This window comes from Citrus clementina, unplaced genomic scaffold (assembly GCF_000493195.1).
Source record: "Citrus clementina cultivar Clemenules unplaced genomic scaffold, Citrus_clementina_v1.0 scaffold_2, whole genome shotgun sequence".
Taxonomy (NCBI): Eukaryota; Viridiplantae; Streptophyta; class Magnoliopsida; order Sapindales; family Rutaceae; genus Citrus; species Citrus x clementina.
In genome coordinates, this window is record NW_006262688.1 from 9,096,504 (window position 1) to 9,116,425 (window position 19,922).

At 34.7% G+C, this 19,922-nt stretch overlaps 3 protein-coding genes across 6 annotated transcripts; all 3 read left to right on the forward strand.

Moving 5' to 3' along the window:
• Positions 1-3,846: 3,846 nt before the first annotated feature.
• On the forward strand, positions 3,847-9,474 carry LOC18050982 (protein farnesyltransferase subunit beta). Of its 2 annotated transcripts, XM_006446417.2 has the most exons (14): positions 3,847-4,182; positions 4,269-4,355; positions 4,527-4,632; positions 5,559-5,594; positions 6,298-6,380; positions 6,478-6,531; positions 6,650-6,701; positions 7,177-7,241; positions 7,326-7,382; positions 7,562-7,634; positions 7,795-7,881; positions 7,960-8,152; positions 8,238-8,296; positions 9,107-9,474. In XM_006446417.2, the coding sequence occupies exons 1-14, from the start codon at positions 4,061-4,063 to the stop codon at positions 9,341-9,343; spliced, it is 1,311 nt and encodes a 436-aa protein (XP_006446480.1). In that variant the 5' UTR covers positions 3,847-4,060; the 3' UTR covers positions 9,344-9,474. The 2 variants fall into 2 exon arrangements, with proteins under 2 accessions (XP_006446480.1, XP_024047192.1); XM_024191424.1 differs by lacking the exon at positions 5,559-5,594.
• Positions 9,475-11,529: 2,055 nt separating this feature from the next.
• Positions 11,530-12,933, forward strand: LOC112100862. The gene is made up of 2 exons (XM_024190724.1): positions 11,530-12,234; positions 12,286-12,933. The coding sequence occupies exons 1-2, from the start codon at positions 11,530-11,532 to the stop codon at positions 12,931-12,933; spliced, it is 1,353 nt and encodes a 450-aa protein (XP_024046492.1).
• Positions 12,934-15,856: 2,923 nt separating this feature from the next.
• Positions 15,857-18,421, forward strand: LOC18050983 (CASP-like protein 4A1). 3 transcript variants are annotated; one of them, XR_002907249.1, is made up of 4 exons: positions 15,857-16,676; positions 16,782-16,917; positions 17,693-17,861; positions 17,939-18,007. XR_002907249.1 is itself a non-coding variant. In XM_006446420.2 (3 exons), exons 1-3 carry the CDS (start codon positions 16,042-16,044, stop codon positions 18,131-18,133), a joined length of 966 nt encoding a protein of 321 aa, XP_006446483.1. In that variant the 5' UTR covers positions 15,857-16,041; the 3' UTR covers positions 18,134-18,421. The 3 variants fall into 3 exon arrangements, 1 of the variants encoding a protein (XP_006446483.1); XR_002907250.1 differs by having other exon boundaries at positions 17,693-17,854; positions 17,939-18,001; XM_006446420.2 differs by lacking the exon at positions 17,693-17,861 and having other exon boundaries at positions 17,939-18,421.
• The last annotated feature ends 1,501 nt before the right edge of the window (positions 18,422-19,922 follow it).

The window sequence follows — 19,922 nt, forward strand, 5'->3', positions numbered from 1 at the left end:
AATTTATTTATTAATAATTTTAAAAAATTAAAATTAAAATTAAAATGGAGAAATTGGTAGGAAATGGGAATTTCATCTCATCTCCGTCCCCTCTTCGAATAAGAAATTGAAAAAAAAAATTTCTATCCCTTCCCTGAATGAAAATTTAAGTATAAAATTGAATGAAAATTTAAGTATAAAATTATTCTTATATATTCTTCGAATGAAAAAAATCTCTAAAAATATCCGACCGTGAGAATTTTTGCCATCCTTAGTGGGACTAGGCTGCTGCTTGGCACGGGATGAGTATTATGGGCGGCCCGTAACATGCAGCAACCTATTTTACGTGGCGAAATTCAATTTGTTCTCTTTGTAACTTCACTATTGTTACACGTTTTTCTTCCAAGTGCATGCATTTTTCCTGCTCTTGTCCAATCACATTAATAGGTTTACAAAATTGAGATGATGTGGCAATATCAACGAGTGCCACGTCAGATGAGATACAAATTTTCTATTCTATAATCCGTATGCTTAGTATTATTCTCGGTAAAATCCGAATCCATAATTTGGAGAAGGGTGGTGTTTGGAGTAGGGAAATAATGGGAGAAAGAAACGAGGAATTAGCTTCTTTTTTTTTTTCTATCCACTCACTTTCTCTCTTTCTTTTTCTTTTTTATTTCTCTTTATACTTAATATTTTTCTTTAAAAAATATAAACAAGGAACTCTCATATGGCAAATAATTTAAGGATAATATATCATTTTGCAATCTTTAGATATTATAATAGACACTGCCTTATTCTTTATGAACAATAAATTCATTTTATACTATAAATATGTATTGTCCTTTAATATCTACTTTGTAAATATAGTACAACTCTGAGTCTCTGACTCCAGATTAGATAGCTAATGCTTGCGGCATAACTAAGAAAATATATTGAAAAGTTCAAAATGATATAGCAGGGGTTTTGATAATTCAATAATTTAGATTTACTGTGGAACTAACTTTCACGCTGATTTTAAAAATATATAATAAATAGTTATTAAATAAAAATATATAATTAATTAAATTTAAATTATTTATTATTATGATCATGTGCGTGACAGAAAATTTAAAAAATATAAGTATAAATTAGCTCAATACTAAATTTAAACATACCAATGAATATTGGTTCTGGAAATTCTTATTTGTGAATTATTGATACTACAATGGTTCATCACGGTGACTATATTTTTTTATATTTTCGGGTTTGGATAAGCCTATAAAGAGACATGGCTCACGCCTGCAGCCTACCCTACCTTGTGTACACAATAATGACTCTTTAGGTGGACTGTCCTAATCTTAATCCTAATGGTTTATTGGTTTCGCAGTGCTTTCGCGTCAATCCTCTTCCTCTCACGTGGCACACACGTGTTACAATTGAGCGCTCTGATTTTTGGACGACAAGTGTCAAAGTTAGGGCCCGTCTAAATTCAAACTTTATAAACCGTTCGTTTCATAACCCTATTAGCTGTTTATTTTATAATGTTTTGTCAAAATGATGTCTGATAATTTTTTTAAAAAAATTACTCATTTCATAATTTAATCTATTTTGACAACAATTTTTAAAAACGTATCGAAGTTACTTTCTATAAGTAATTTATTAAATAAACCATCATATCTTTAAAGTTCTTATTATAATCTTTATTATTTTAACAAAAAATTATTGGTGTTTTATTTTTTCATACCATAATAAATAAATCATTATATATGATATTGCTGCCACAGTCATATTACACCATAACTACACTATACATTCTTCCTAATATTAAAATTTTTTCATAACAACTTTTGTTTATTTTCTATCATGAGCATCGATAAGACTTGTATATAATTACATAAATTTTTGTTAAGACTATGACATTGCATAATATATAAAGAGGCATGCACGAGGTGATCTTCATTCTGACAACATTAAAAATTATCATAGTTCAATTTTTGATGAAGAAATAAAAAGAAACAGACACTTGATAAAAGTATCACAACACTGATAGTTCTGGATAACAAACAATTAAAATTTTGAGGAATATTATTGCAATAAGTTTTATGTGAATCAAATATATTATTTTGTTTTATTTGAACATATGTATTAGTATGAATTCTTATAGTATGTTATTTAACAAATGATTAAGTTTGTTATATTTCACTTAATTGAATTTTTTCACTTTATATAATTTTACGTGTTTTAAAAAATAAAGAAAGCATTTCTAAATAATTTTACTAAGTGTACTCTAAAAAATTAAAAAAAATTAAATTTAAGTTTATTTTGGACATTTTATAATAAAATAATACTTTGATAATAAAATATATTAAATGCATGTGCTATGTTTTTCAAATTCATTGCAATTGCAGCAATATAGTTTACCAAACACTAACTGCTTTTTAGTCAACAACTTATTTCATTCACATAAAAAAACTTATTTCGTTAGCCACTACAATTCCAAACTGATCTTTACATAGTTGGTTGGCTAGTAAAACAAGAAGTTAAGTTAAGATAAGAAATTCATAAAATGATGAAGCAATTTATCATAGGATTAATACGATTTACTGTTGAGAATGTGACATATGAATTTCTTAACATATATCGATTTTTTTTCAATTTAAATACATTAATGATTCGTTGATGAATGTAATTGACTTGTTATATGAATGACGAGGTATGTACCGAAGAATTTCTTTAGACAATGAAGGTAGTTTTCCACAAAAGATTGCTAATTCTAAGATACTTGTATTGAATTATAAACATTTGACATACTTCCACATTCAAATTTATCCAATCCACAAAAATAATGAAGTTCAATTCAATACAATCCACGTTTCTATAGATCAAATGCCGATTTGACACACATATTAATATACTATATTTTGAATTTATTGTGAATTACAAATTTTGTTAATCTTGATCTAATCGACAAAACAGTGAAATACAAAAAAAAAATGGAAAAAGAAAAATCAAATCTAAAAAAATTTAAGGAAGCAACGAAACAATATTTGCAATCATAATAAAATACAAAGTTGAAGCACTCAAGATCTGCTAATTTGTATATACATAGCAAAATTGTTTTTTGAATTCAAAGAAGCATGAGTATCGAGTAGGTACAGCTTGTTAGTTGAATCGGAAAGCTTTATCCAAACATTTTATAACTCGTTGGATTGATTATACATTTAAGTGAGTTTCCATTGTATTAGACGATGATTCAATTGTACAAAGAGTGGAGCTATTGGCACCCATACATTATTCTTACAAAACCCCACTTTAAATAAAATTATAATTAAAGACACATATAGATTTTTTTTTCCAGCAAATTACTTAATTCATAATCAATCCTTTTAAAAAAAATATTTTATATGTTTCTTCATATCTAACTAAAATAAATTGTACAAATTTAGAATAATATATTGTTCTTTTTTGATTTTTTTATTGATTAAATATTTTTATACTTAAAATTACTTTGAAATTATAATTTGAAATATGTGTTATTTCAGCCAATAATTAACACTAAAACCTTATCACCCATATAACTTTTTAATTTGTGTGTAGAGCAATAATAAAATTAAAAATAATTAAAAAATAGCACAATAATACTTTGAGTTTTAACAATAAAACAAATCAAATAAAAATTGAGAACTTAGAAAAATGTATCTAAAAAAAAGGATATTTTCGAAAATAAAATGAATATAACTAAAAAATGAATTTTATGAGGAGATCAGAGGGGTGTCATAGTCCAACTCTTGTATAAATCTTCCAAAAAATAAAAAAAAATTAATGGCAACTTGCTAACATAAAGGGTGTAATCGGAATTGAATTGGGTGTTTCCAGTAGCAACTCCAAAGCGGCCCCCTTGACCCAAATCGCTTTTACATGAACCACTGTGGCCCTCATCGTGAAGATTCGCGCCCCTTTGTCCTTTCTCCTTTATCCTTTGTCCTTTCTCATACGGCCAAGCAAAGCACTGAGGGCCGGCCGATTCACCAGAACACGGGCATACTGCAAAATCACGCGCTCGCATCAATACTGTAACTCCTAACTAACTAACCGATCAATGGAGCCGGACAGAGAGCCGAGAGGAACCGTGACTCAGCGAGAGCAGTCAATGGTTCTCAACGATGTCAACATGCTATATCACATCTACGCGAGTGTTCCTCCCTTAGCTCAAAAATTAATGTAATCAGATTTAAAAAACGTAGGGTTTAGTTTTACTTGTTCCATATTTCAATTTTTTTTAATAATTTGATATTTGATCTGTGTAGGATGGAGCTTCAACGTAAGAATCACGTTGAGTACTTATTGAGAGGTCTTCAGCAACTCGGCCCTTCCTTTTGCAGCTTGGACGCCAAGTAAGTTTAGGAATTTCATTTTCCTTATGAGAATCATACGACTTTGTATTTAATTGCAGCTTGCATATTACATTATTGTAATTGAATCGAAGTTATGACTCAGTTAGGATTACAAGCTACGCATTCTACACGTCCTTACCTTGCATTTCTCTGTGTAATGTTTTTATCTAGTCGACCTTGGATCTGCTACTGGATCCTGCACTCAATGGCTTTACTTGGGGAGTTTATTGATGCTGACTTGGAAGATAGAACTATTGAATTTCTTAGTCGTTGTCAGGTATTAGGTCCAATTTAATTTTCACTGTATTTCTTTGTTCTTTTTTTTTTTTTTGGGTTAGTGCAATCCCCATTTTGTTATGGTTGATAATACTCTCTCTCTTTCTCGTTTTTGGATATCAACTACCAATAGATAGAAGTAGTTCCAAACCTCTTTGTCTATTTAGAGATTGAAAATCTAGTTTGTTACCATCACATTTCTACATCAGAAGTTCTGCTCCCATTGTCTTGGAAGCTTAAAAACTTGTTTGGAGATTTCAAGCATGTACCTCTGCTTCCCTAGAAAACTGTGTGTTTATTCTCTATGAACTTTAGATGTTGCTGTTGCTTTAAAAGTACTCAGTCTATGATACGCACAAATGCTCTTAGTTTGAGTTTAGCAGCTATATCAAACCAGGTGGAATGTATATATGCAGTCCTAAACATATATCAAGGACACTTGTACTTACGTAAACACTAACATAAATGCAGACCCTTATCTGTTGATACATACGTGCTTAGACTGTGTGTGCTTATAAATATACTAAATAATAGACTGGACATATTAGCCTTGTTGCCCTTTTTTTTTAAGTACTTATTGTTTTGTTTGACATTAGTGAGCTAGATCTTACACATTCAAGTGGACTAGTTCAGAGATGCTCTCTGTGGTATTTATACCCAAATAAAATGATTGTGGACATTGACATGCCTTGAGACAATTAGTGTTCAGCCCTTTGAGGCATCCAAAAGCACAAGCATCTATTGACATATTTGATGTTGCCATTATTGGTGTATATGCTTTATGTTTACCTATTTTGTGTATGAAATGACTTATTTGATATTACCAGCATTTGGAGGATATGATGTTTATCGTTCTCTAGTGTTTGCTGCTAATATTATGTCTTCTGCTTATAAATATCCATCTTCTGTGTGTGCTTCCTCTGGCAGGACCCAAATGGTGGATATGGTGGTGGACCTGGGCAGGCAAGTTTATGATCCACTGATTTTGCGTTATTATTAGGTCTATATATATCACCAACAATATCTTCAATAACTCAACTGATTCTTTTTCAAATTTCAAATATGCAACTTCCTCGTTCATCCTCCTTTCCATCAGTTTTCATCTAAGTAATGCTAAATACAGCTGCTATAAAGATGCAACCACCAAGTTTCCATTAACTTTCTCAAGTTCTTAGTTAAGCTTCCCTAGTTGTGGGTTACATTTTCAAATTAATTGAAAAATTGAACATAACGCGTAATTGGGAATTTTGAAGGAAAACTTAAGAAATGTTGTTCAATGTATTTTTTCATAGCCATAGTACTATGGGGGAACCCTCATTCGATCCTTTGGACAGAGTTGAAATGACTTGGGATGGTTTTGAATGGTCCTAGAGTTATAGTTTGGGAGTTGCTGTAGATTTTTGAAGTCAGTTTAATCATCTTGGGCTTGGTTAACTTTTATTTTGCCATTGGTCTTGTAAGTACTGCATTCTTTTGGTTTAAGATTATACCAGCTCCCTTAGACCAACCAGCGTGGTTCTTTTAGTCTAATTTCTTTCTGAATGAATGTCATGGAAGATTAGGCTCATATGATTGTCCTTTAATTTTCACTTTTTCCTGTGAATGTTATTTTGATGCAAATTTTTTGCTTATCTGTTTCCATTCCTAACTTGATATATTCTCTCAGATGCCACATCTTGCAACAACTTATGCTGCCGTCAATGCATTGATTTCTTTGGGTGGTGAAAAATCTTTGTCCTCTATTAATAGGTGACCTTAAGCTCTTCTGTGTGGTTAGTGTTTCTCAACAATATGTTCTAGAGCCTTTGGGAAGTTATTTAACAGGATCTTGGGAAACAATATTCAGGAGTAAAGTGTACACGTTCTTGAAATGCATGAAAGACCCAAGTGGGGCGTTCAGGTTGGACATCACTTTTTATAATTCAAATTGAGAAAGTACTTTACATTATACCATGACTGCTACATATCTTATTTTCTAGCTGTCTGTTCTTAGTATGAAACTGATTTCTTTCCCTCAGGATGCATGACGCTGGAGAGATCGATGTTCGAGCTTGCTACACTGCCATTTCAGTAAGTATTCCAGCCAGCTTTTATGTATATATATTTGTTCATCCATTGCAGGACTGTTGTTGGAGGGGATTACTTAAAAAGTAATGACTGACACCAAAACTGATTTTCTATTGCGTTTTTCTTTCTTCCAAATTCTTGTCAATACACTGATGATTGTCTTTAAACAACCTTTTGCTCTGTCTTTATGGTATCCTTAATTTCACCTTTCTGCCCGCAACAGAACTATGCATTGAGGTTCAGAAAGGACTTCAAAAATTATAATTTCATTTTCTTTTTACAAAATTATTTGAACCTTCCCACTGTTGCTGACATCTGAATCCAAGGTTAATTTATTAGTATTCATCTTGGTTGTTAGAACCAAATTTCTGTCTCTTTTTGTGGACTGCAATTACTTGCTTATATGTTCTATATGTCTAGTTTGTTAATTTTTAAGGTTTACTCAATTTTTGCAATGCTATTCTTTTGTTATATATAGGTAGCAAGTATCTTGAACATTTTGGATGATGAACTATTGCAAAATGTTGGAAATTACATATTAAGGTTGGGTTCAAGTGCTTTTAAGCTAAATTTGACACTAAAGCCATAGATTTGGCACTGAAACTGTACCCTGTGGCATCTCTGCAGCTGTCAGACCTATGAAGGTGGTATTGCTGGGGAACCTGGTTCTGAAGCTCATGGTGGGTATGTTTCACTCTGCATTTGATCACTTTTCTGCTTTTCTTAGTCGTTTTCACAAATGGTCATTTTAATGCAATTTGTTTGCCTCTTTTCCATTATCTCATGTGTACATGCAAATGTCTTTTTGTGTGTCCTTTCTTCTTTGACAAACCCTTTATTGGATTCTATAATTTGGTGATCAGGTACACCTTTTGTGGGTTGGCTGCAATGATTCTGATCAATGAGGCTGATCGTTTGGATTTGGATGCCTTAATTGTAAGATGATATTAATCTTTTCTTCATGGTGATTTATGATGTTCATTGCTTTGTCTGGTTTCATATTCACTAGAATTTGTGAACTTTATTAGTGATTCCTTTTTTACGACCTCATGAAGTATTGTGTAAATGCTCTTTTTATCTCAATTTTATTGTATAGGGGTGGGTGGTGTTTCGACAAGGGGTGGAAGGTGGATTTCAGGGGAGAACCAATAAACTGGTTGATGGTTGTTATTCATTCTGGCAGGTAACTGATCTAATCTCCATTAATTGTATTCCTTGTTATTTATATTTTTAGTGGACTAAAACAAAGTAAAGTGACCAGGGAGGTGTATTTGCATTATTACGGAGGTTTCATTCAATCATTGGAGAGAGTCCGACACCAGTGGATCAACGAGGAGCAGAATGCAGTATAGATAATACACAAACCACTACAGCATCAGATGTATCAGAAGGAGACGGAAGTTCGGATGAGATATCATCGCAGGGTGATGAACACTGCCATTTTCAACATAGAGGTAGGCTTGGTTGGAAGCATATTTTCTTAAGTATTTCTATGTTATGCACATACAGGCTCACTGAATGGTTCCTCTCGTCTTGCAGAAAGGGAACCTCTTTTTCACAGCATTGCTTTGCAGAGATACCTACTTTTATGCTCACAGGTTCAGATTTTATAGATAATTCTATATATTGTCTACTTGATTATTGCTTTATCTTTTCTCTGGGATCAGCCCCACTCCGCCCGCCCAACACCCCCCCCCCCCGGCGTGGGTTTCCTGGGTTGAAAAAAATCGCATCTTCAAATTTGTTTCTCTCATCCCTTAACAATTTAATATGTTGCTTTTGCCTTCATGTTTTCCGTACAAGGTTGCCGTTCAGGCAAAAATGGAAAGATAAGAGACAACAAATAAAAATTCAATAGATTAGACTGTTAGAGAGACCATACCATTGAAATCATCAGTTGTCTGGAGCAAGCTCATGTATTTTTGGCATTGAATAAAACCTTTAGAAGGATAAAAAAATTTGGTAGTTTGTCCCCTAGTGCCCCACTATCGAAACTCCTTTTTTTTTTTTTTCAGACAGGGGTTTTGCTATTTGGACTATGTTTACTATTGGTAGTTCTGAAGGGGGAACATGGAAAATCACAATCGGCATTGAATGAAACATTTAGCAAGTCCTGGTTTTTGAGCTACTATTTTGGTTGAATGCCATAGCACAGTCGGTGTCAGTTACAGTTTTAAGTTGGTGCATTGTTGTCCTTGCATTTTGGTTTATTTCATTGCAGTGCATTTTTTGGTTTAAAATTCGGTGGTAATTCTGATGGTGTACATCACCATCCTTATATTTAAGCATTACTTATCTCAAGATAATTTTGCTTTGGCATTTGATGGTTTGTGTGTATATCTTTGAACATGATTTGTTGGTTCGATGTATTTCTAGGGTCTGGATTTTGACATATGTCGTTAATGCAGGACCCCGGAGGTGGACTCAGAGACAAACTCCGGAAGCCTAGAGACTATTACCACACATGTTATTGTTTGAGTGGCCTCTCCATTTGTCAGCATAGCTGGTTGAAGGATGAAGATTCTTCACCATTGCCCCATGCTGTCTTGGGTCCGTATTCCAATGTCTTAGAACCGGTTCATCCCGTCTTCAATATTGTCTTGGATCGGTATCATGAAGCACATGCATTTTTCTCAAGGTCCTAAGTAAAAATCTTCTTCATGGGATTATGTATTTTGCAGGATGTGATGCGAACTCAAAATAGCCTACATTTTTAATATTGTAAGCTGTAATTGGATCTTACAGACAGTGAAAGAAATATTTGTGTATTGATATTTGATATGTTGTGGGTTGTGGCCATGCAGAGGCTGAGTAGCATTGGGACTGAATTAACAAAACTTTAGCAAGGGCTGGAAATTCTATACTAATTTTACTGTAGGAGGAGGAAAATAAAAGGTTGGTTATCCTAATGTTTTGAACATTTCAAGGACAGTTCATTGTCGCAACTCCCCAAGTTCTTGAAATATAAATGACAGATGGTTCTCTAATGGTGAGGATGAGGATGGACAAGGAAAGAAGAGAATGCCTTCAAATCAATTCTCATCCTAAGCAAAATGCCAATAAAACCTCTGTGGCACAAAAGAGATGAAAGAAATCAAGGGCAAAAATTACATTGTTATTATTATTATTATTTCAATAAATTAGGTAAAGATTAATTTTTTTTAAACTATATTAAATTTAGATCCGAATGACCGATCAATCAAAATAAAATTATCTGAAAATCACTCACCACGAACACCCACGCATTAAAAGAACAAAGTCAATTGGTCATTGTTGAAGTAGAGAGCAATTAACTTTTAATAAAATAACATTTGAGTCATGAAGAGTGCGTCACATTATATTGTTTATTCATAGAACTTTTGTCATATGGTTACCTGTATTATTATTTTATGTATAAATTTTACATGTCATTGTTTGTTTGTCGTAGACACGTCATATTATAGGGAAATTATTATTCAAGAGGGTTTTGATCTAGCGGTAAGAGTTTGACAGGTGTGTCCATAACTAGATCGTGCCCACCAGATCGACTCTCTTATTTAAAATATAATTTTTTATTGATAATTTATGTGAGTTATGTTATATATTATTAAATAATGAGAAATGTTAAACAGACCACAGGTGTATAAACCGCTGACGCTAGTTATATCTAATTTTCTTTTGTTTGTTTGAAAATCCCGGCTCTTGGACAATTGTATATTAATTGGATATAAAAGATTTTCTAACAGAATTGGATTTTTTTATGGGATATTATCATTTTCCCATCAAAGGTATTCTGAAACATCATGTCAGTACTATGATTTGGTAAAATTATCATTTTACCACTAAATGTTTAAATTGTTAGTATTTTCCCACCATTCCGTTAACTAAATAAAAATTATGCTGACGTCATAAGGGTATTTTGGACATATCACGTGAGGCGAAAATGTTGTGTTTTGCAATTGTAAAGAAAGCGGGCAATTTGGACATGGAGCCCTAGAAATCGAAATCAACCCCCCTCTCTCTCGATTCTTCTTCCATCTCCGCCCTCTCTCGCTCATTGTAACTGACGCATATCTCTCTCACTCTCGCAGCAGTGTTCTTCCATCTCTACTGTCTTCTACTCTGTCCATTGTAAGTAGTATTAATATTTGGTTATTGTTAATGAATTTTTGCCATTTTATTTGCAATCATCAAGCTTACATGCATTTGCCATTTTGTTGTAATTTTGGTTATTGGGCATAATTTTGGTTATTGTTCGTTACTTTTTACCTAATTAAATTGCTTTGAGTTGTGATTAGCACTTGAATTTAATAGATTAGGATTATTAGTTGCCTACTGTTAATTAATTTTTGCTTACTGTTAATTAATTTTTTATTTGTAACCATCAAGCTTACATGCATTTACCGTTTTGCTGAAATTTTGGTTGTTGGCCATAATTTTAGTTATTTTTCATTACTTTTTACCTAATTAAATTGCTTTGAGTTATGCTGTAATTTCAGTTATTCAAAATGTTTCCTCGTTTTTAATCTTGTAGATGATGTTACCATTACAACTACATTTACTTTACAAAGGTGAAAGACATCGTATATGGTTGATTGAACTTGAAGAATATACCCTGCAGCAGATGAAGAATGAAGCATTGAAGATTACCAGGGAGCATGGGTTGACGACTCCTGAAAGTGTGCAGTTATCGGTTACCAACCCAAGGAACAAGCTTTCGATTATTGTAGATTCTGAGGCAGTCTTGCAGGCTCAGTTCGCTGCACATGATTCAATGGAAGTGGCAGTGTTTGAAGCCACAATTTTGCCAACCCTATGTCCTGATTTACCGCTTTGTGGGGTGTTATAAGCGATGCTACATAACTGTGGAGTGCAGTTATCTGCAGAGCAAATTACATGGGTGAATGATGGTGGAAATGAACCACCACCTAGGACTGGAGGCATACAAAGGCCACCAACAGAGCTGAATGAGAATGATGGACATGAGAATGATGATGATGATGAAGTATATTTAACTGATGGGAGTCGTATAGATGACGCTGATGATGATGATGCCGATGACGATGACCAAAATGAAGATAATGGTGCAGATATTATGGATGATGCTAGGGGTTCTAATTCTGACGATGAAACAGCTGAAGTAGATCCTCAGCTGTTAGCAGACACATCAGATTCAGATTATGATTTGGGTACCACTCAACTGAAGGATTACATTGAAGTGCATGCATATAAGCCAGGGCGTAATGGTAAACATAGGCTGAGGTTAGGAGATGTATTTGATGATGTTGAGCATTTTAGATATGTGTTAGGTGAAGTGATGGTGGATAAAGGCTTTGAAATTACAAAGGTGTACAATGAGCCTAGGAGATTTTACGGAAAATGCAAGATTAGTGAGTGTCCATGGTATGTGATGGGAGGTAAAATAAGGGGCAAGGGTGGATTTGCAATCAAAGAGTTGCAAAAGAAGCATGAATGTAGACAGACTGGAAAGTCAGTGGCTATGAACAGTAAATGGATAGTCGAGAAAATTAAGAGCAAAGTTATTGTAGATCCTCATGTGAAGATTTCTGTTCTTCGTGAGTTTATGTTGGAGACTTATGGTGTGTAGATAGGGGATTTAAAACTATATAGGACTAGAGAGAGGGCAAGAAAAGACATTAATGGAGATCATGCGAGGGGATACGAAGATTTGTTTCAATATGCTGCAGTGATTCACAAGTATGATCCTAGTGCAATTTGTAAAGTGCTTTGTGATGCTGTAACTAGGCCTGAGAAAGTGTTGTTTCAGAGATTCTTTATGGCATTTCCAGCTCAAAAAAATGCCCTTAACAATGGCCGTAGGCCATATATCGGGTTGGATGTGTGTCACTTGAAATCAAAATATGGTGGAGTTCTATTAGCCGATGTGGGTATGGATGCTAATAATGGAATAGTCCCATTAGCATTAGCAGTGTGTGAGATAGAGAATACTGAAACTTGGTCGTGGTTTTTAGAAATTCTGCATTTGTATTTTGATAATGGCTTGGAGCAAATTACATTTTGCTCAGATAGGCAAAATGGTTTGTTGGGGGCCATTGAGATAACATGGCCTACTGCATATCACAGACCATGTGCTAGGCACATATATGCTAACTTCTGCAAAGAACATCCTGGTGTTAGTTTGAGAAATCTGTTTTGGAGGGCTGTCAGTAGCACTAACAAGTTTGATTACGCTATTGCAATGGAAAAGCTCAAAAAAGAGAAGTTAGAGGCATAGCAGTGGCTGGAGACTGAGCTTGCTGGGTTTACTTAGTCAAGACATGAGTATGACAAGAATTGTAAGGTAGACCGTACAACTAACAACACTTCAGAGTGTTTTAATAGTTGGATATTACCCCACAGAGAGAAGCCTTGCTTGACCATGCTTGAAGAAATTAGATGCATGTTCATGACACTTTTCACAGAAAGAAAAAAAGAAGCACAATCTTGGATCAACATTCCACCTAGAGTGAAAAAAGAATTGGATGCTGCATATGAATGTGGAAGCAAGATGAATGTAATGGCTTTTGGGGATCTTCACTTTCAAGTATAATTCTAACTCATGCTCTTTATAATTATTTTTTTCCTGAACCTGAATGTTTGTTAGGTTAATCAATTTTTTTTCCTCAACCTTATAATTATTATTGAATCATTATGTAATTTTTGTTAGGTTAAAGACAAGGGTTATTATCCAGCAAGGAGGTTCATTGTCGATCTCATGAGCAGGTCCTGTGATTGTGGCTATTGGGACCTAGCTGGAATCCCCTGTACTCATGCTATGGCTGCAATTAGTCATGCTAGACACACGGCAACATAGTATCTACCAAAATACTTCAGCAAAGAGGCGTACTTGAACACATATGCAGTGATGTTCAAGCCAATTCCTGACAAAGTTACATAGGACCCTTGTGATAGGCCCAAGCTCTTTCCACCAGAGATTACCAAGAAGATTGGAAGACCAAAAAAGGCAAGGAAACGGGCAGCCATTGAGCCAATAAAAAAAAAACAGATCATTTTATATCTGCTGCTCCTTTTGTGGTGGGATGAACTACAATGTCAGGAAATGTCCATTAAAGCCATCGATAGCAAGAGAATTAAGAGCCCAGCAGGTAACAACCACTGAACCTAATGTTTTAATTGTTTTTATGTGTATTGAAATTAATTTTTTATTGTTATCTATGTAATTTTAAATAGGGAGTTAGTGGGCCAGGAGAAAATTCTAATGCAGCACGTACTTCAAAGAGGACAAAGAATGTGGTAATTCGTTTATTGTTATTCATTGAGTAATTTTTAGTTTGTTATAAATATTGATGATTTGATTATTTATATATTTCAATTTAAATAGGCTGTAGGTGGTTCACAAGAGAGCTTTATTGCTCATAGAGGAAGATGAGGTACTGGTAATAGAGGAAGAGGAGGGAATAGAGGCCGAAAGGGCCAACAGAGTAATAGAGCAAGAGCAAGAGGCGATGGAGTAAGAGGACGTAGCAGAGGTATGTTATTGTTTCAAATTAATGTTTGATGTCTGCAAATAGCTATTGCTGGTCTTAGATAATGAGGTAATAATTTTTTTGTCCAGGCCAATATGAAGCTGATAATGTTTCCTCGAATCCAACTCAAGGCTCACAAGCTTCACAGATATTAGATGCGGTATGAAATATTACCATTAAGGTGCTGCTATGTATTTTAGATGCACAAAACTTTATATTAGTACATTAAGTTGCTGTTATGTATTTAGATGCACAAACTTTATATTAGTGCATTAAGTTGCTGTTATGTATTTTGAATGCACAGTGCATTAAGTTGCTGTTATGTATTTTGAATGCACAAACTTTATAATAGTTGGATATTAAGTTGCTGTTATGTTTTTGGAATCCACAAACTGTTTTGATTACTTTCCAGTTGCATTACATCTTAAACTATAATGCTTTATTACATCTTCAGCTACAATGATTGATTGATTACTTTCCAGTTGCATTACTTTTCATGTTTATTACATTACTTCCTCATAAATAAGCCTATCACAATGCCACAAATAAAAACTATGACCAATTTCAGTTTCGCTTCAATGCATTGTAGTCGTTCACTTATCTTCATCACATCTTCATTTAAGTTCATGCCATGACCAGATGTAATGTTACGTATTTCCATATCTTCTTTTGCTGCCCATTGCCAAAAATTACACTTTTTAAACCTGCATGTCCAAAAGAGCTTCTTAGGGTTTTCCGAGGTTGTAGATACCATCGCACATGCCTGCACTCCACAATTGCAATATTTAGGGTAGCAAGTAACTTCAGCATGTTTCTTAGCTCGAACCCTGGTATTAACACTTAAGTTACTACTGGAGGCCATTGTTTTGTTTGAATTTATGTGTATGAAGGCTGAAACTATGTTTGGTTTTGAGTGAAGATTAAGAAGAGCTGGATTTTTTGAGCTTGGATGAAATGTAGTGTTTGCAGTGGCTTATTGTTGTTGTCTTTGAATGATAAAGTATGTTTGGTTTTGCTGTCTTTGAGCTGGGCATGTCATTTTCCAGGTTGTTGGGGCTGAAATGGGGTTGCTAGTTGGGGTTGAAATGGCCTGATTGTTAGTAATAAAATGAGCTTGCTGGTGTTTAAAAATGGCTTGGGCTTGCTGGTGCAGTGGTATTGAAATGTTTACTGTGGCTTGTAGTTGTGCGTTAAAAATTGAGTTGTTGGGTTGCCATTTTCTTTCTTTTTCAACTGGGTTGTTGGTGCTCAAATGGGGTTGCTGGTTGCTGGTTGAAATGACAACCAGTAGCAGCTTTTATAAGCATAAAAGTAGCAGTTATTTGAATGTAACAACTACTTTTGGGGTTATTTTTGTAATTTAATCATCACTTGCTGCTGTTCATTCTTAAAGGACAAAATCGTCTTTTACGCTCCAAGGGTAAAATTGACTTTTTAAGAATTTTCCGTTAACTATTAACTGAATTTTAACGGAATGGTAGGAAAATACTAATAGTTTAAACGTTTAATGGTAAAATAATAATTTTACCAAATTATAATATTGACATGATGTGTAAAAATATTTTTTGTGGGAAAATGATAATATCACTTTTTTATTTATAGTTATTTAATTATTTATATTTTCTGAAAGTTTTTGAATCCAGCCAATGTGACGGATATATAAACGCCACGCTCAAAATTCGAAACACTTCCATTTTCATCGAGAACAGTTAGTAACTGTAACGCCCACTGTCTCAGTCCCTTTCATTTCCAATTTCCAAAATTCCAAGTTCCAACGTCAGCACCAAACCAGTTAACCAACAGTCTCATTCATTGGTCACTCCCATCTCCAAAGTCCAAACTACCGAACAACGACGATGGAAAAACACGAACAAGAACAAGAAAAGGACCACAACACGGACCGGGACCCGGCTCCGAACCCACCATCCAAGATGCAATCTCCTCCACGGGAACCAGACCTCGAACCCATAACACTATCCCAAAACCCACCACCGGCAACGCTTCCCCCACGCCGCCAACCGGAGCTCCAACCCATTAGATTGAGCGCGAGCCCATCACCGGAAACGCTCTCTCCACTATCCGAACCAGAGTTGGAACAGCACACAACCCACAACCCACCGCTGGGACAAGAACATCTCCACCACTACAACTCCACGCCCGAATCACCGGCGTTGGATTTCTCACATCACGAAGAAGAAGAAGAAGAAGAAGAAGAGAAACACAAACAACCACCTCCAGTTAAGCCTCATATATCTTCGGCTGCAGCGCCGGATACAGAAAGTGCTCCTAGTAATATCGGGAGTGCAAGGAAAATTTTGAGGACCAACTTGACCATCCTGAAGAGAGCCAAGAGGGACAACACGATCAAAAAGTCACTGCTCGGGTTTAGGGTTTGTGGGTTTGTGTTTAGCTTGGTTGCTTTCTCAGTTTTGGCCGCTGATAAAGACAGGGGATGGGCTCGCGATTCTTTCTATCGTTACAAAGAGTTCAGGTTCGTTTAAAAAATATAAATAAATAAAAAAATGATTCATTGATTGATTATTTTCCTGTTTATGTGTTATTAAAGTCTAATATTAGTTAGTGGATTAATTTGCAGCTACTGTTTGGCAGTGAATGTGATCGTTTTTGTGTATTCTGGGTTTCAATCATTTGATTTAGCCTATCGATTGACTGCCGGACATCGCAAACCACGGCAGATTCTCCGGTATTACTTGGATTTTTCATTGGACCAGGTGAGTCTTTTGGATTATGATGTTTTTTTGTTTTTAATATTAATTTTTCATAGCTAACTAGGGGCCATGTTTTAAGTTGAAACCGTGTTTGGGTTGGCATTATTGTGATAATTATAGGGACCACTTGCTTTGTAGGTGGTGCATAAGTCCAATTCTGTGAGTGTTGATTGATAGCAATGTTAGCCAAAGACTTTTTTGATTGATGAATATTTGTATAATTCTAATGGGTCTATGTAGAGCATTGTGGCACACACGCAAGTTCTTGTTATATCGGATTATTTTGGACCATCTAGTTGTGAGATGACTTTTCAACACCTTTTTCTTTTTCTTTTTGGCTTCCTTTCTGTGTTATAATGCTGCTTTTTACTTTCTCGAATTGTTTGTTTCTTATATAGTTCGTGCCTCCGTAGAAAGTTGATCATTATCCCATGTCTAAAAGGTGAGGAATCTGAGATTCTATGTACCGCCTTTTAGTGTGTTGAAATGCTTAGAGTTCAAGCAATATTTACAAAAGTATGAAGTGAGAATCAAAGAATTCAGTCATATTTCTGGTGGTACATATTGTCTGAAAGTGTATAAGTGTAATGTCACATGGCATCAGATGCTGCTCTACGATCTCAGTTGGCTAGATCTAAGCTTGGTCAGCACACCTTATGTTAATTTAAGACCTTGAAAGCCTCTGAGGCAAAAAGAAACTTACTTTGAATAAATTTCTTTAGTCGGTTTGGCTGATCAAGATAAGATACTATGCGTGATGGATAATTTACTTTCTCAGGTTGGGCTGGGGATGCTTTTAACTTTGATTTATGCCTTCGCTTTATTCTGTCTTCCATGATTTGCCAAGCCTTACCTGATCCTTTGATTATAATCCTGCACGCCTCACTGTCGGCTTCCCCCAACATTTCCCCCAAGTGGGAGTGCAGAGAGCAACTGGGCTGTAATAAGTAACACGATATGATTTTACAACTCCTTTTGCTGCTTTACTTGGGTGAAAAACTAAAATTGTTGTTTGACGTGGCAGATATTGACTTATCTTCTTCTATCTGCATCGTCTTCGGCTGCTGTCCGGGTAGATGATTGGCAATCCAACTGGGGCGAAGACGAGTTCCCAGATATGGCGAAGGCATCCGTGGCATTGTCTTTCCTTGCATTTGTTGCCTTAGGCTTCAGCTCACTCATATCTGGTTATGCCCTTTATAATCAGAAATCAAGGTAGTCATACTGTTGCCTGGATCACATACATTACACACATACATATTACACGTGACACGTTCTTGATTGTCGAGGGCAATATTAATGCAAAAGCTTTATTTCAAAATATGTACAGAAAATGTCTTCAATATATTTAGTTGAATGATAGGGATTGTATACACATCACCTCAATCATGGAGACACTGTACTGCAAACTCCATTTTCGCTTAAAAGATTTCTCGGATTTTATGTTAGCATATACGTTGGATGTAAAATGCCATTGGAAGGAAATTTTCAGTTTGCAATTCAATTATGTAGACGACTTTTTTGTTGTTTGATGGAGCGTGTTGCCGATTTATTCGGCCTTCAATTGGATTTGGAATGGCCCAAGTTTCAGGTTTTTCTGCCCACAGCAATGTTGGTCAAGAGTTAAGACACGAGAGCAAAGTGTTGTCAGTTTATTAAAAAAATGAAAGAAAGGACCTTTATTGATTTCAGCGTCCGTTTAAATGTGATTTTTATTTAAAACCAAAAAAGAAAAAGAAAAAATACTGTTGCTAAAATATTAACGTAAATTGAGATCAAAGCTAAACCAAAGTCTTGAAAATCCAATTCGAGGGCCGCAAGCAAGGCCCGGGCTTGTGTAATCAGGGCCCAACCTTAGGCCCTTGCTCATGGGGCGAGGCTCAAGCCCAGGTCTGGGTTTACGGAATCTCTCATTCGATATGCTTTGAAACCGGATATAAATGTGAAGCTCCAAATCGGAAATTTCAATAATTAAGTCTGTTCAACTGATCAGATATTGTCATGAATTGTAAGAGCGAAACATGTTTTTGATTGATTTTATTTATAGCCGACAATTATTTTATATTGAAAATACTCGGGACACATTAGAGGAGTTTTTCCTTCGATTTTAGTGTTTTCAAATGGATTCACAAAATTCTTAGTCTTAATATCTTTTTAAGGGAAGAAAATTTAATTTTAATAAATTGTTACTTTAGGTAAGAGTTAATTAATATCAGTTAATTTAATTTTTTTACTTATTATAAAGTAAGTGATTCTTGTGATTTTGTTCTCATCGTCACAAATCCATATACTCTACTAGATTTATCCGCTCGGCGAGTATTTTAAAACTAAATTTTTTTTTTAGTCGCCTTTGTTGGGAGAACATGTGTCTCTCAGTTCGAGCGGTGACTTCTAGTCTGGGTTGTGGTACGAGCTTAAAGGTACCTCCCACAGTTGGGGCCCTCCCCAGGACACCTCGTGGTCAAAACCAAAAAAAATAAAACTAAGTTTTTTGTTTTACGAAAGAGATATTAATCTCTTTACCTCAATAAATTAATGTCATTGAACTTAACATGAAAAATATAAAATATTAGCTGGCAAAAATATATAGTATTAATTTTATGTATAAAAAAATACAATACAATAATATCATTTGGTGATTGATGGGGAAATTGATCGTAACAGCTTTATTTGACATTTTATTGATAATCATATTGAGTTTAGGCCTTTCTGGTTACACCGTCCCATTCTAATCAATTGAGTTGCTGCCTGTGCGCTTTGGGCCATTGTCCTTTTCACGATTGATTAAGAATGGTTCATTGTATCTGGACAAAACATATTTTTTTAAAAAGGAAAAAAATTATGCCTGAATTTTGAAAAAAAAAAGAGAAGAAAATCCAGTCTTAAATATTTTACTTAAAATTTGACAAAAATCTCTTTTTGTTTTTTTTTTAATTTTGAATTTGAGTTATTTGACAAAAGTCATTGTTTTCATAATCAATCCTTCCGAGATGATGTTCGGTTGTCGA